This window comes from Pelodiscus sinensis, chromosome 2 (assembly GCF_049634645.1).
Source record: "Pelodiscus sinensis isolate JC-2024 chromosome 2, ASM4963464v1, whole genome shotgun sequence".
In the NCBI taxonomy this organism is placed as follows: domain Eukaryota; kingdom Metazoa; phylum Chordata; order Testudines; family Trionychidae; genus Pelodiscus; species Pelodiscus sinensis.
Window position 1 is genome coordinate 179,993,871 of NC_134712.1, and position 13,858 is coordinate 180,007,728.

Below are 13,858 nucleotides of genomic sequence, written 5' to 3' on the forward strand. Positions count from 1 at the left end.
CACAGCAGTCTGACAGAGGCAGCAGCGTGAGAAAAGGGGGGTAGGTGGCACCGTGGAGATGGTGCTGAGGGGGAACCAGCTTTTAAGCCGGCTCCCCAAAGTCCTGGCTCCTGCTTCTCCCTGCCTTGTTGCCTCCAATACTAAGGCAGCAGGGTAGGAATGAGAGTAGTTGACTTGACTAACCAATAAGCCTAGGTTTGCGTACTAGTGCCTACTCACTCACATCCCTATACAGATGCAGCAACATGAGGCAGTGGAGAGGTGGCTCCCCAGGAGCCTGTATGTGTGGGGAGCTGGCTTTTAGCTCCCCATATGTACCAGCTCCTGCCTGCTGCTTCTTATACAGAGGCAGCAGTGCAAGGGGTGAAGGTGGGAAGCCTGCGTGCAACTGTAAAGCTAACCAATGAGCCCAGACAGTCAACCATATATATGTTTACACTTTCATATTTTTCAAGCAGGATATTCCTCAGTTCATTATGACTATCTTCTCCTTCTAGGGTTGGTTGTTTCTGAAATTAGACAGCTACCGTTATTCAAGGTGTCATTTCAACAATGCCTAAATGTTCAGTCACGTTAGCGAGTATATTCTCCCCCCCGGAGTCTAAATGCTTTGATGTGTTACTGTTCTACACTTCTATACAGTGGTTGTCAGCAGGGAACAGTCTCAGTTTTTCCAACTGAGAGAGGAGTTGGATTTTTTTCCTCCAGGGTGAAGGGAAAGAGGAATTCTGAAATGTGCTGACGCAGTCAAATTTAGAACTTGCGTATCTTGACGATATTTTTGGAATCTTGAACAAACTGAATCTTCAGCTGCAAGGAAAAGGTGCAAATCTGTTCTCACCAAAGCATCATCAAGGCTTTTCTTGACAAATTGGAACTCTGGATCGTAAGAGTGAAAGGTAATAATTTGGTTCAATTTCCATATGTGGATGCCATGCTCGGGGAAAAGCAAGCCATTTGGATGCAAATTCTCGATCATATTTGGAAACAAATTCCAACGATACTTTCTGGAGGTGGACAGGACAAGGGACGATTATCTTTCATCAGGAAGATGTTAACAGATGTTAATAGTGTTCCAGAGGTTCTGCAGGAGAATTCTTGAGCCGCAAAATCATTTTTTCAGATCCAAGATGTGTACCAGCAGTCTACCATAGAGAAATTTTGGGCCAGCATGACTGGGAGTTACCCAAATCTGTCAGCACAATCAGATTTCTTTTGCAATTTGCATCAACTTATGTGAGAGACTGGATTTTCATGTTTGTTGCACGTTAAGTTCCAACAGAGGAATCAGCTTGCAGTGGTAAGCACTATTCGTTGTGCATTATCAAGTACCTCTCCAAACATTGAAAAGCTTGTCAGTGAGAAGGGAATCCAAAAATCTGTTAGTAAGAAATAAATTTCAAACCAAAATGTTCATTGTCTGCTCATTTTTTTTTAAATCAGGTTTCAAGAAGGAGGTGGTCCACGAAAATTTGATTGGCTTGGTGGTCCGTGGATGGAAATGAGTTGAGAACCACTGTCCTAACCAATCATGTGCCCACCAAGCCCCAGCTTCTGCCATTGTCTTCTTAAATATGCCCTGCCCCTCTGCTCTCTGGCTCCTGCATTCTCTTTCACTCAGCCCAAATTCTTTACTCACCTGCATGCAAGTCAAAAGGTATCAACAACTGAAAGCAAAGTATAATGGGAAATGATGGGCAGCTTTAGATAGTTAAGTGGCATGACCTTCAAAAGCATTAAGCACCTGCAGCTCTCATCTGTGTCATGTCACTTCACTCAAGGTCTCGGAAAAAAAATCAATGAGAACTATAGATGTTCAGCACCTTTTTTCAAAGGTTAGGCCAAAACATTTAATATTTTTGTTCACACAAGACATTGCAGCAAACTAGTACTTTAATAGATGCGATTTCAAAATTAGATATATCCATGTGAAAACTGAACCATCTACATGGTTAACCAATGAGCCTTGTCTCATCCGTTTAAACTTCATGGTTACATGCAGCTCCTCCCCCCCATTGCTGCCTCTGATACAGAAGCAGCAGCACATGAGAGAGAAACAACAGGACCCTGGTGTGTGCAGGAAGCTGGCTTAAAAGCCTGCCCACCCCATGTAAACATGTATGCTGAAATTTTCAGCAGTCACAAGTTTAAACACATTTTAACATCCCTAATATCCATCTGCCCATTTAATTGTATAGATGTGTTTTAATGGTGTATTTAATTAAGCTCAGCATTAACTGTTTTTGTTCTTATTACCCTGAGACAACATGTGCCCTTTTAAATGATGCCCAAGTAATTTCAGGATTTTAATTGAGTTTACCTCTTAGCAATAATAATGGATTTCAGAGATAAGCCACCACCATAAAGAGGCATAAGGCAGAGCCTAGTCATTTCGTCAAGACAGTAATAATGTGGCCCTGAGCAGGCTAGAGTGGAACTGCCAGGCTTTAGAGTTTTATTCTTAGACAGAACGCTATCAGATAGAGAAGTTTTATTTCAATATTTCTTGTCCATCAGTACTTCCAAACTTATGATACTGCTTCAGTCAGTGGTGGATCACTTTCGTCTCAGTGCTTGTAGACTTTGCTGAGCAATGAGCTGACCCTAATCCTGAATTCTCAAGGATCCTGAATTCACTGAGCATCTGTCTATAGGCTAGCCCCACATCTATCTAAGAATTCAGAAAGCAACAGCATGAAAGTAATGCTAACCCATAGTTCTACAATGAATGCTACCATGGTGTAAGAGTTGAGTGCTGGAACAATTCAACAGTCCCCAGACAAACATGAAACAGGCCTGTACACAGGATTTTTTTTGGGGGTGGGGGGGAGAAATGCTTTTTTTTGTAAATGTGGACCACAAGGGTGTGAATGCACCCCCCATGTTCCTCCAAGTAAGCTGAGAAATCAGCCCCAGCCTTCCCTCAGCCAGCCAGACCATGCCGCTCCTGACTTCCCAGGGCCTGCCAGAGCATACTTACTTGGGAGATCATTGGGGGGGGGGGGGGAGCGGGGGAAGGTTGTTTTGCACCCTTCACACAGGCCTGTGAAAGAACTTCTATCCTACTATAAACTGTGCAGGACAATTTGCCACTAGTATGAATGCTGTTCAGCAGAGCAGAGATTTGTTCCTAGTCTGCTAAGTTCAGGTAGAGCAGAATTTCAGGAATTTTTATACTCTAAACAAACTGGATTGAAAAATATGCCACCAATATTTCCAATGTCAGGATTCATGAAGGGAGGCAACTTAACTACATTTTCTACTTCACAGTACTTCTATGATTGAAGTTGAAAGCATATCACCACCACTGTGGGAAGGAAACCAAGATTTGAGTTTTATTTTTGTGTAGGCCTCCAAATTGAAGTTTAGCATGCACTGAGATAGATGGGCAATAAATAAAAGCTATTTTCATATTTTTTTTACAACTGATGCTTCTAGAACATACAATTATGTCTCCTGAGTTCATGTTTGGGTTGAAACAAGCACTTGCCAGAGGCTTACTTTCCCTCTCCTTCATGTCACCACTGAAGTGACACTTCTGGATGCCACAGTTTCTCAGATAGCCACTATGTTCAAAACAAGTGACAGGTTGGCATGTGGTCATATGGCATTTTTATAATAAGTTTAAGAAGCTTTAGCTCGTGTTTTGTTTGTTTTAAGTTACAATGTCAGTAAGCGCTTTCTTTCAAAGTCCTTCTGTAGCACTGGTACTAAGCAGCATTCTTAAGTGGATGATTTGCTTTTAAAAATAGATAAGGCAACTTATATGCCAAGCACTGAATCAAGTAGACTTAGGTTTTATTTTCAAACCAGAATCAGTAAATAAAGTTAATGACTATTGTGCTTTGAATTGTGACTTGTTTACAAAACCTCAAATACATTACATTTTGCCTCAATATCCACACATTCACACGGTTACAGCATACAAAAATTATATATGGAAAAATTGTCATGTCTGAACCTAGCTCATATGAATGCTAAGCCACATATCCTTCAGGGCTATTCAACACGCGGCCCCTGGACTTTTGTGAAGCCAAAACAAACAAAGGAGTGGTCAACAATAGTCTTCAGTTGATACACGTTTTAGTAGTTAAATCCCTAGACTGTCATTGCTCATTAAAAGTGCTGCCATGGGGGTCGAAATCAGGTAAATATTGCATTTTATTAGTATCAGCAGAACAGACTTACATGGGGCCTGCATGTTGTGTAGTCTTGCCTTAATCTTTGTATTCATGCCCGTCTGTGTGAAAGAAGCTATTTGCATATACAGTAAAACTCCATTAGTCTGGCATCCAATGCTCCGGCACTCCTGATGGTCCGGCACCATCAGGAACCCAGAAGTGCTGGGGCAGCCGGACAGGCTTCCCCCATTCAGCCACTGCTGAAACTGACCAGCAACTGAATCAGGGAAGCCATGAGCAGAGCAGCAGGGGTGCTGCCGGGTTGGTCCCGTAGTAGCGCTGCCCCTCGGGGCTGTGGGACCAACCCGGCAGCACCCCAGGTGCTCTTGGGGACACCTGAGGCAGAGCAACTGGAGTGCTGCCGGGTTGGTCCCACAGTGCCGAGGGATGGCGCAACGGGACCAAACGGGCAGGACCCCAGCTGCTCTGCCCCAGGCGTCCCTAAGAGCAGCTGAGGTGCTGCCGGGTTGGTCCCGTAGCGCCACCTCTCGGTGCTGCGGGACCAACCCAGCAGCACCCCAGCTGCTCTACTGCAGGCATCCCCGATTCAGCTGCTGCTGCTGAAACTGACCAGCAGCGGCTGAATCAGGGACGCCTGGGGCAGAGCCGGACTGTCTGGGGTGGCATCCCCTCCCACTCCACTTCAGACCCCTCATAGCCCCCCCTTCCGTTAGTCCAGCATATCTGATAATCCAGAACCCCCTGGGTCCTAAAGGTGCCATATTACCGGAAGTTTACTGTATATGCAACTACACAAACTGCGGACCTCGGCATGTGCTGAGAGTATCTTTGCGGCCCCTGGGACTTCCAAAGTTGAGTAGCCCTGTTCTAAAGCCTTGTCTACAGTAGGGAATTTTACAAAGATCTGCCACTATTGCCAACAATACGTTAGTTGCACCAGTGCCTGAAACACTAATATGTTCTTCAGCTCCGGCAACAGTTTCTAAAACAAACTTACTCCAAGTATATTTAACTTATGGTATGGAAGTTAAATTTTGGAGCAACATGCAAAGGTGAGAGCCTACGACCAGTTCAGAACCACTGTTCTATCTGAAATACTAGAAGGTTTCTTTTACATTATCTAGTGAAAGATTTAAGATGGTCTATAATACATCAGAGCAGGTGTTCTCAAAATAATCTCTGTAAGTAGTTTAGCAGTTAACCCATAATACAATCCATGAACAAGTGGACTAATGAGCTTGTCCATTAAAGGGGAAATAAAATATTACTCCAATGTAAAAGCAGTTTCTAAACAGTCAAGTACTGGTAGAGATATAATTTAAAATACTTGGACTAAACACTTTTTTAATCTCACTAATGTAACAGAAACCAAGACAATCAGATTGCAGAGCCCAGATGCATTCTTCTGAAAACTGGAAAAGTCTACAGCAGAGAGATGAGAATTAGAAAGGAAGTGGATGAAGGCAGGCTGAGCATCTGGTTAAGTAGCAATGATTCTGGCTTCTGAAGAGGCAGTCAGAACAGACTTTACAGCCTTCATCTCCACATTTTTGAATACTGAGTATACAATTAGAGATCAGAAACTGCATGAGATCGCTATATTGACTAGACATGACAGTATTTTGTATGGACATGAGACAAAGTAATTGATTTAAAGCTACTTACTTTCCCCTCCATGAATGTTTTGTTGTGTAGAAACAAGCAAGATCTTTATTTTCCCTAATTATATTCATTTTGTGCCCAGACCTGAAACAAGATAGATCTTGTATTAGTACTTAAGATCTTAAGACCAAATACAACCACCAATGACCAATATGCTCAAAAATACATATTTCTATCTTACACGCAGGTCTGTTCGCAATGTAAGACCTCCTGAGATACCCAGCCACTGTTCATGTTTAGCTATCGGAAGGAATATGGTTTTCAGCTATGTTTTAGGGAGGAGGAGAAATGATTAAGTATTCTTCCCTATTACCAGCATGCAATGATCTAGGAGCAGATAATACTGCATTACTTCTACCTGTTTAAAACACACTAATATTACTGTCTGCACACCTATAGTGCACACAAAACACCCACTTTAAAAAACTGAAAAACAAAATTAGTGATATTGCAATATTAGTGATATTCAGAGTACACAAAATCAAATATGTTAAGTCAAGATAGGTTTTCTTGCCTGGCTAAAGTCATTTTACTCCTGTTACCTCTATAAAATATACCAATGAGAGTAATTAGCTCCTGCTACTCAGCGCAATTTAACCAAGACCCAGCTGCAAAAATAGTGATAAGAGCAGTGAAGGGGAGGAAACAGTTTTATTTTCCAATTCCAGGATGAGTCTGGATCAAAGATCATAACATTGACTTATTAGCTGAGCATATTTGATGGGAGAACTGAGGGGGAGCCCCAAGAGCAGAAAAATCTAATGGTCATGAACATTATCTTATGTAGTATTTAGTTACATTATAGTACTTAAAATCAAATGTTCTAAATACTCAATATAGATAACTTTGGGTTTTCTATACCACCCATCATAGTAGCTAAATGACAAGACACTAAGGCCAAGACTGCCCTGGCACTTTACAGTCCTGTAATTTTCTGGCTCAGGAGTGTGAAAAAAACCCACACCCACACTTTCCGTTTAAAGTGCTGATGCAGCTGTGCTTTTAGCTTTGTCTACTTTTAACTGTTTAAGTCTTCACTGCTGAGAGGTGTACATTTTACCTGGGATAACTAACATCCCTCAACTACTCCAAGATAATAAATACAGTGAAGACAAAGGTAGAGTTTAGTTTTACTGAAAGAAACTAGGTGAAATCAGCACATTTCCCCCAAGACAGCTAAAAAAAAAGTTTAATATCCAGAAAAATCTCTTTTCTGTGAAAGTTGTTACTGCAGGGATACAATACAAATGGAAGGACAGGCAGTCTTGAATTAAATGAGTTATTTATGCATAAGTGTGGTCCACACTGGAAAAGTTTCAGATGCCTGAATGGAAAAAAGGCATATCATTTACTAGCTACATAGAATCAAACTCAATGATGAATTTGGGACACAGTCCTTAAAGAGAAAGCACTTACATGACTCAGAAGCCTGATTGCCATTTTGATAAGTGACTTCACAACTTAATGTATTACAGTATTAAAAAACAATGACAATATAGGTCACTTCTGAAAAACAAAAATTTACAGAGCCACAAAAAAGTAAAGGTAATGCGTGCTGTGAGGTGCTGAACTGAAGTACCACTACAATGAATTCTGCTTTGCCGGAGGTTTTTAATGCCTGCATACCAAGTGGTAAGTACTGAAGATCTGTCAACTCCTTGCAATTTAGGGCCACTTTTCAGAGAAATAAGTATTTTCTATTCTATCCATTTGGATATCATCAAGATGCCAGTCTTTACGTTTTCTTCTCCATACCTTCATATTTTTCTTGTTATCATTCAGTGTTATTGATCATTATATGCACTATAGGGCAAGAGCAAGACAGGGAAAAGTCTTATTCCCAATAGCCTATATACATACCTATGAACATATAGCTACAAATGTGATGTTATTTACGTTAGACAAGAACATTATCTAAAGCATAATCGAGAGAGAACCATAGAAAATATTTCACTATAGTGGATGTGCAAGTAGTCCAATATTACCAACGGTATCAAACAGTATCTGAGAGTTGAAAAAGTATCCATCTATGCTGGAATATTAGCTTAGGGAACATTCTCAAATCTGTGGAGCTCTTCACAAGTCCCAAGGATATTAAATAGAGTTCTATGACATTCATCAAACTGATACATTCCTAACCACAAATTAGCCCAAACACGTATGAGTCATTTGTTTAATACACCTCCAGCTACATACATTCACTTTTACAGTCTTACAAACCAGCACATCTTGAGAGTTTATTCAGGTTACATGGCCCATGGGCAACTTACTTTAGAAATACTGAGTTATTTATGCAAGTATCTACTGACACAAACCAGTCAAGATGACAACTGAGCTAGTGAATTGAAGACTGAGTTATATCTTGGGATTGGGGTATAGTTGGGATTGCTCCTGCTTTTGTCATGGGGCTGGACTTGTAGACCACCTGAGGTCTCTTTCAGCTCTATGATTCTTCTGATTTATCACAGCATGTTGGAACTCTGATTTTATTCTTTATTACTTGAAAGCAGTTTCTAACTGCTTTTTTTAAAATGTTTTCTACTGGGTTACTTAATGGTTTTACTAAGGTTTTCTGCACACTAGAATAGTCTTTTGGAGCCATTCAATAGGCTGTTATCCACAGCAACTTTTTAAAAATGCATATGTATCTCAGGAAAAAGGCTTTCTAAATGTTTGCTTGGCCTTGATATGGACTGTTTGCTTGTCAGTAGCCTACAGCAAGGAGATTTAGAAATCGTTTTTCCTAATATCTAACCTATCACTGATGGCACTAACAGCTTTCTGAATGGTATCCTTCCTGCCTTACCAATCTATCCATTGACTTTGATCTTTATCTACTCAGGTTTAGCACCCTTTCTCCTGATACTTTATGTATAGAGGTAGTGGGGTGGGCAACAGCATCTTTCTCTCCCCTCTTCCCCACTCCCCTTCCATTCTCCTATTTCTAGTTTTCTTATCCCCTAGTCATAACTCTGGTCATCTGAAGTGGGCTGTGCCCATGAAAGCTCATACCTTCTACATGTTGTTACTCTATAAAGTGCTATCAGACCACTTGCTTGCTGTTTTTTTCTGTAACAGACTAACTTGGCTATCCCCTGAAGCGCCTAGGAATAGTTATGCACTTAAACAGGTTTTTAAGGTGTTTGTGGAATCCCTGCCTCTGGAGGTTTTGAACACCTTCTAGGAGGGATGGTCTACATATACCTATCACCGCCTCAGCACAAGGGGGTAGGTTAGATGACTCCTAAGTCCCTTCCAGCTCTACTTTTCTATGATTCTTTAACAAGACCACTGTTCATTTTCAAATTTTAAGCTTCCTACCAATTCATTAAGAATTGAAGAGAACAGCCACTAGACAAAAAACTTCCCTGGAAAATACAATCTCAGTGCCCTTCAGATCTCATCAAGTGACAATATAGAAAAATTGTACCTGTAAAGCTAAGAATTGAGAGTCTCAGGTAATATAGGCTTGTCTATATTTTCGGCTAAATTCTAGACAAGGAAAAGTAAGTACATTAAAAAGCTAGTAATCATGTAAATGTGTAGCCTCTGTAAAAGTGAGTACTTCACATTCATGAGCAGTTCCATTTAATTCAATGGAAGAGTTCTCAAGCAAGGATGCATAAGAGTTTTGCAGGGCCTGAGGCAGCCTCCCCGCTTGCCCTGCCCTCTATCCACCACTGTTCTCAAGCATAAGTTACTCATCTAATTCAATGTTTCCAGAACTGGAGACTAAATTTGAACCACCAGTAAAGCTATTTGATGGTGCTCTTCCCGACAAGCATACAAATAGATAAGACAGTGTGAGGAAAGGGCAACATACAAGCAGAGGCAACCGTGACTGTTTGCAGGTATTATCACTTGTGCCACAATTTCTCATGTAATACTGGGGTAAGATTAATAAAGTGTATTATAAAGTATGGGTGGGAGATAAGGGAAGATAGGCGGGAATTACTTAAAAGGAGTAATGAAAGAATGGAGGCAAGACTGAGCAGAGGATGGAAAAAAGAGAATGGAGACCGTCTGGAAAGAGGCTAAAGTGAAGAGACTGAAGGAGGGAATAGGAACAGGCTTTCTAAAAGGGTTTGTATACTAACCCTTGACTCAGTTTTAAATTAGGAGACTCAGAGTATCGACAGACTACAAGTTCATTCCAGGTAAACTGATGATTGTCTCTATTCTCTATCCTGCAAGAGTTATTAAAGATCTTAATCCAAATGAACAATTTATGGCACCTTTCAAAGATACGACTTAAAGCTTTCTCTAAGTCAAACAAAAAGTGTGTGGGGGGGCAGTTTGAACTGAGCATTTTGCTTTCTCATGTTGTTGGCTCCCTGTATACAATTATAAGACAAGACTTTGAAAAGTAGCAATTTCCCTTTCATCATGGAGTCTCTTAAGAAATACAAGAAAATGTCAGCTGTTTTCTCTAAAAGCAAGCTTCATTTCAGGCAAGTCTCTTGTTAAGTATCATCCTACCTACCACTCCCCTTTGTGCAACACACCTCATCTCACACTACTGTACTGAATTATTTACTTTTAATAAGTAAAAAACCCTATACTCCCACTGCACAGCTCAGAAAACCTTTACTACTTTATGTTTTTAAACAGAAGCCTATTTCATTCATGAGCTGATATTTACCAAGAAATAAGCCATCTATTTGGAAATCCCATATTACTTGTCTCTTCCTGCTACTGTGGATTTTAAGTTACTACTGCAGCCCAAAGTTCTGTGACAAAAAAATTAATGGAACACAATCATAATATTTTGGGGTATAATTGATGTGGAAAAAGGAAAACTAGATACAAAATGGAGAGACAAACATCATTTAAAATAGTTGTATATAGATTTTCTGAATAATTAATATTACCAATTTAGTTGCCTGTATCAGGATGGACTTCAGTGTAGATTTTTTTTAAATTTAAAGGTACAGAGTTGAGAATTTGTTATCAATTTAAGTTGTAGTGATATGTTCCAAAGTTTGCTGAAATGATGTTTCAGATTTTTAAACTAACATATGCAGGCCACATAAACTAAGCCTTTGAACAATTTCACAGTAACATATATAACACATTTGGATTTATAGATAATATTAAGATTTATAGATGAAGTTATTAAAGATCTGAAGGGTTTTTAAGTGATACTCATCAGAATCACTTATGTAAAATCAAAGTCTGACCATTAAGAACCATTCCCGAAACACCAAGAGTTTGAACATTCTGAAGATGATACCTGATGATTCCGTTCCCGGGACACTTAAATATAACGTACACAATGTGACATCCTAGCTCATTCAAAGGAACCAGTTGAACACACACAGGATTTATTGGTTTTTACAACTGAGTTATTTTATGGAGACTTTAAGGAAGACAAAAGCAGCAGCAAAAAGAAGAAAGAAAATTTGGAAAAGTGTTCATAGGTTACACAGGAACAGTGTTAACTTGAATGAATCTTTAAGCATTAGCTTTCCATTTGCAGGAAGTTGCTGAACATATTTTTAACCAAAGAAGTTTCACCTTTAATTCTAATGGTATTATTGATTTTGTGGTTTAACTTTTAGCCCCCTACAGCAATCACAGACTGGATTAAGATTCAAGTTAGTGGGCTAAAACTCACAACAATTTAGCATTTAAATAGTCTACAATTTTTAGAATAGCAGCAATTTGTCTGTGCCCAATAAATGAAGCAGAGGTTAAATAGCAAGAGCAGGGGCTCCTCACATTTCCTCAACTTGAAATTCATATAGCTGAAACCAGAATCACTCAGGTTCTCACCCCTTGCACTTCATATTGAATATACATATCAGAGCCAGCAGTGACGGAAACAAGTCATTCATCCCCAAAACTTAAATCTTTCCTAAAAATAAACTGAAGCATGGGCTCAAAATTTACAAGGCTGAAGAAGGGAAACAGGAAAAGAGACTTCCTGAGAATCATTAACACCAAGAATTCAGACTAAATAATGGTAAGAGGATAAACATTTACTCAATTTTAATCTTGTCAGCCTTGCTGGCAAAAGTCTAACCCCATTCCATCATATAATTCATGTTGGAAAAGTTGAACCAACTTCAGTCCCATTTGGAAGCAAATAACCCAGACTGAAGCAGGAAGGTATCCAAACTCATGAGGATTGCAGGGAAAGTGCACATTTTCAGGCAGACCTAACCAAAAGGCATGCCTCTAGTTTGTGCTCTTCAGACCTGCTGCAGATACCTGATGTCCAACTTCCCGTTGAGGACAGAGGACCCTCCTCAACAATAAGTGACCCATCCTCAAATTATTTCTGAAGTGCACCATTCTGCCCAAAGATTTTTATCATGCAATGGTGGGAAAGGAAAAGTGATGAAGGATAAAAACTAACATTAAGAGTTATTAGCCACCGGTGAAAGAAGAAAATTCAAGTTTTCAAGCATCCACTAACACCTCCCCTGGGGACGATAATTATCAGCAGCAGCAAAGGGAGTAGCAAGTTTTACAGTAAATGTTACCTTACCTCCCGATGTACAGGGGAAAAAAAAACCACTCAAAGAGTTTTTTGCAACAGGTGTGTCAGGCTCTTTCCGAAGGGGTGGGGGAGAGGATTTCGCCAGGTGTCTAACAGCCTCCCCACTACGAGTTCTCCTCCAGGTGGGGCAGGAAAAGGTGTATATGAGCCTCCTCCATGCTACCCCCTCCCAATGGGGCAAGAGGGGAAAGGTGCTTGGAGAGGGGCGGGCTGTGGCAGCCTCCCCTGCACCCCCGCCTCGGAGCCAGTGGAGAGATGCGGGGAATAGCAGGGGTGGATGCCCGGCGTGCAGGAGTCGGTGCCCGGGTTTGGGGGAGGGGGCGTCACAGCCACCCCGGCGGTTACCGAGCTGCCGGCAGCGCACGGGGCTGTCACTCACACACGCCCCGAGCGGGCCGGACACGGCGGGATCCCGCCGCCCCGCGGGGTTTACCTGGCCGGTGAGCTGCGCTGCCCGGTCCCCGCCAGCCCCTGCTACCGCCTGGCCGCAGCCGGCGCTGGAGCTCACAGCAGCGAACAGACCCGCACGCTGCCGCCGGCGCTTCACCTGCCCTGCCTGCAGCGCCCCGCCTCTCTGAGCCCCTCAGAGCCTGGCGCTGGACGCCGCCATTTTCACTCCGGCAGCGAAACGCCCTCCGTGCGCAAGCCCCGTCGGGTCCCACACTGTCACGGGACCGGTCAGCTGACTCGCCCCGTCCCCTTGCCCGTCGAGAGACCGCCCCGCCCTTAGACCAGCCTCTGTGCGCATGCGCACGCCGGAGAGCCGCTGTCAGCCCGCGGGGCAGAGATAGGTTGGGGGCGGGTTCTGAGAGTAGGCGGGGCGCAGGGCTGGGGGAGGGTCAGTGTGTGGGCGGGGCTCGGGGCAGGGCTGGGGAAGGGTCAGTGTGTGGGCGGGGCTCAGAGGGCAGGGCTGGGGAGGGTCAGTGTGTGGGCGGGGCTCAGAGGGCGGGGCTGGGGGAGGGTCAGTGTGTGGGCGGGGCTCAGAGGGCGGGGCCGGGGGAGGGTCAGTGTGTGGGCGGGGCTCAGAGGGCAGGGCTGGGGAGGGTCAGTGTGTGGGCGGGGCTCAGAGGGCGGGGCTGGGGGAGGGTCAGTGTGTGGGCGGGGCTCAGAGGGCGGGGCTGGGGGAGCGTCAGTGTGTGGGCGGGGCTCAGAGGGCGGGGCTGGGGAGGGTCAGTGTGTGGGCGGGGCTCAGAGGGCGGGGCTGGGGGAGCGTCAGTGTGTGGGCGGGGCTCGGGGCAGGGCTGGGGAAGGGTCAGTGTGTGGGCGGGGCTCGGGGCAGGGCTGGGGAAGGGTCAGTGTGTGGGCGGGGCTCAGAGGGCAGGGCTGGGGGAGCGTCAGTGTGTGGGCGGGGCTCAGGGGGCCGGGCTGGGGAGGGTCAGTGTGTGGGCGGGGCTCAGGGGGCCGGGCTGGGGGAGGGTCAGTGTGTGGGCGGGGCTCAGGGGGCCGGGCTGGGGGAGGGTCAGTGTGTGGGCGGGGCTCAGGGGGCCGGGCTGGGGAGGGTCAGTGTGTGGGCGGGGCTCAGAGGGCAGGGCTGGGGGAGCGTCAGTGT

The 13,858-nt window shown here is 43.6% G+C and overlaps 1 protein-coding gene across 2 annotated transcripts in view; it reads right to left on the reverse strand.

Annotated features, from left to right (window-relative positions):
• The window catches only part of DNAJC13 (DnaJ heat shock protein family (Hsp40) member C13), an 88,297-nt gene extending 75,279 nt beyond the window's left edge, over window positions 1–13,018 (reverse strand). Inside the window, exons 1-2 of one of the 2 annotated variants that reach the window (XM_075921899.1) lie at window positions 12,743–13,018; window positions 5,808–5,888 (exon numbers count right to left, since the gene is read on the reverse strand). In XM_075921899.1, the coding sequence (XP_075778014.1) occupies window positions 5,808–5,875 (68 nt within the window). In that variant the 5' untranslated portion in view covers window positions 5,876–5,888; window positions 12,743–13,018. The remainder of the gene's footprint in view (window positions 1–5,807; window positions 5,889–12,742) is intronic. The other variant, XM_075921900.1, reaches the window with a different exon arrangement.
• Between the last annotated feature and the right edge of the window lie 840 nt (window positions 13,019–13,858).